Below are 507 nucleotides of genomic sequence, written 5' to 3'. Positions count from 1 at the left end.
TCCTCCCTCCTCCTCCTCTCCTTCCTCCTCCTCCTCCCACTCCCCCCCCAGGGAGACCCCGAGCGCCGCCTGCCCCACCGGGTGCCGGTGCTGACCGGGCCGGTCCTGCCGGGCACACACTCCCCCCTGTTCATCCCAGCTGGTTTGGAGCAGCACGAGGCTGGGAGCCCCTTGTCCCCTCGGCTCCAGCCCCTCATCATCCTCGAGCCCTCGGTCACCCACGCTCCCCTGGTGGCAGGTGAGTCTGGAGCTCAGGGGGGGACTTGGGGATGCTCTGGGTGGGATTTGGGGATGCTCAGGGTGGGATTTTGGGATGCTCAGGGTGGGATTTTGGGATGCTCAGGGTGGGACTTGGGGATGCTCAGGGTGGGACTTGGGGATGCTCAGGGCAGGCAGGGGTTTTTTGGGTGCTAGGAAAGCCCAGTGGCCTTGATTTGCTCATCTGTGTGAGCTGGGGCTGAGGAGGGAGAAGCTGCTGCCCCTGGCTCAGGGTGGGCAGGGGTGAGC

At 66.1% G+C, this 507-nt stretch overlaps 1 protein-coding gene across 1 annotated transcript in view; it reads left to right on the top strand.

Annotated features, from left to right (window-relative positions):
• Positions 1-507, top strand: part of HDAC7 (histone deacetylase 7) — a 27716-nt gene that overhangs the window by 8950 nt on the left and 18259 nt on the right. The window contains 1 exon segment of the mRNA XM_009994082.1: positions 52-238. Coding sequence (XP_009992384.1) covers positions 52-238 — 187 coding nt within the window.

Source organism: Chaetura pelagica, unplaced genomic scaffold (assembly GCF_000747805.2).
Source record: "Chaetura pelagica isolate M959 unplaced genomic scaffold, ChaPel_1.0 scaffold743, whole genome shotgun sequence".
Lineage (NCBI taxonomy): Eukaryota > Metazoa > Chordata > Aves > Apodiformes > Apodidae > Chaetura > Chaetura pelagica.
This window is presented reverse-complemented; position numbering and strand designations above follow the sequence as displayed.